A 2,007-nucleotide genomic window follows, 5' to 3' on the forward strand; every position below is an offset into this window, starting at 1 on the left:
AAAACCGTCTAATACCTTGTTGATAAGTAAGATCAGCTCGTACAGATACGAGACCAATAACATGACCATGCTCAACAAATGATTGAGAAAAACCATGGCCTTTAGCCATATAAGTACCAAACGCAGCCAGGTTACCTTGAGGAGTAGTAGTGCCTTGTGCACCAGTACCACCAGTTTGAGCAATAGGAGCAATATTAATAGGAGTAGAACCACCGCCCAAATACTCAGGGCGTTGAAGGCGAGCATCTGGAGAAGCTACGCCAAAGTGTGAGCGGATTATCTCGGTATACCGAGTACCGCCACGAGCGTCCCGCTCAAGCAGCTTTTGAATTTGAAAAGACTGACGAAGCTGATTGATAGTAGCAGCAGTAGCAGCAGACAAATCAGCATATAAACCAGTAGCAACAGTAGCAGAACCTATCTTAAGACTAGTACCAGAACCAGTACTGTACATATTCTTAATAAGATTGCCTTGTGTAGTAGAAATAACTCCAACATCAGAACCAGATGCACCGCTAAAAGCGATAGGTGCAGAAGTACCTAAAGGTAGAGAAACGGCAGTGCCGCCCTTTTGGGGCCAAGGTAATGCAGAGGTGAAGTAGTCGTGTCGTTTACCACGACGAAGAAGAGTGTAATTAGTAGAAGGAGTAGTATCAGGGCCATCGCCCTTATCGACTACAACGGAATTTTGTAAATTCTCGTCACGAAACCATTGGTTATAAATAAGATTGTAAGCCCTTACAGGCAGCGCAGAGTGTGAAACCGTATTACTGACGCCAACTTGCCCCGCAGTTGGCAGGCCAAAATAGTCTTGCAGTGAACCAACTGCATAACCTCCGGCTGGTGAAACTTGTTGAGGGATAGAGTAGGAAATACTATCGGCAGGATTATCCTGCTCCCCCATAAATTTAACCCAATTGTTCCATACCAAACGATTAGGAACAAAGAAAAAGAATGAGTCCAGATGGAGATTATCCATAACTGGGAATATCGGAGTGGCCAGTCGACCAAACATCGTAACATTAACATTAAACGTGTCACCAGGCAAAACCTCCTCACACATAATAGGAACTAGATAACCACTATCAAAAGTGGTTTAAGCGTTTTCTCCATAGAAAACTTAGAACGCGGAATATCCGCTTTAGGAACCATAGCAAAGCTATGTGAAGATGCAGATTTATTCTTAAACATAAAAATCCTTAATAAAAAAGACACCCCCCGAAGGGGTGCAAGGGTCAAAGTGAACTTTGGACAACGTCCTTACCACGGACGAGAACTGTTGGAGAACCTTCACGAATGAATGCACCGTTTGAATCATCAAACTGACCCAACAAATACAAATCAAAATCGTCTGGATGCTTATTTAACGGATTATCGGCATTCGCACGATTAATCTCATCAGTGAAATCACGAACAGCAACATTACGATGAGGAACAAAAAATGGGCGGTTGAAAACCTCAGCAGCCCTATCTTTAACAGAAACTATAAATTGCAACATATATGACCTTTAAATTGTACGTTTTGATAAATTGACTCTAGATTCGCTAACAAATTGTCTTGCGATCTTTCGAACAGGAAGATTTTCGTATCGTTTCTGCTCTACTTCCAGATCGGCTCTCGCCGAAGAGCGAAACTGCATGTCTAAACTCAAATCATGACCCAACTCCTTTAATAAAGTTTTATAGTACCTAGGGACTGGCGCCCTAGACCCTTGTGCGGTTATGACACTTCCGGTCGGAAAAACATCCGACATAAAGTAGTCATTGAACCACCCCTTACTAATGCCTTTGGACATTATTAAGAACTCTGGATTAGGAAATGTTATTTCCCCATCCTCTTTATTTACGTGTAACGGCAAAGGTGAAACCTTTTCAGAAGCCTTAATTTTCTTGAGTATATATCTTGCGATATACGCTGCGCTCTCAAAATTGAGTGTTCCAATTAGGTGGTTTCCCTGATGCCAATACCGATTAACTGACTTAGATATGTAAGTCCTGTCACCACCA

General features: G+C 42.4%; 1 protein-coding gene across 1 annotated transcript; it reads right to left on the reverse strand.

Annotated features, from left to right (window-relative positions):
• Nucleotides 1-15: 15 nt before the first annotated feature.
• Nucleotides 16-1,499, reverse strand: LOC101314332 (capsid protein VP1-like; the record flags this gene model as incomplete). Its single annotated transcript, XM_004309264.1, has 2 exons — nucleotides 1,272-1,499; nucleotides 16-1,051 (listed from the first exon to the last, which is right to left on the reverse strand). Coding segments are annotated over exons 1-2 (1,264 nt in total), but the record flags the coding sequence as incomplete, so codon positions are not given.
• Nucleotides 1,500-2,007: the final 508 nt, after the last annotated feature.

This window comes from Fragaria vesca, unplaced genomic scaffold, assembly GCF_000184155.1.
Source record: "Fragaria vesca subsp. vesca unplaced genomic scaffold, FraVesHawaii_1.0 scf0510605, whole genome shotgun sequence".
Lineage (NCBI taxonomy): Eukaryota > Viridiplantae > Streptophyta > Magnoliopsida > Rosales > Rosaceae > Fragaria > Fragaria vesca.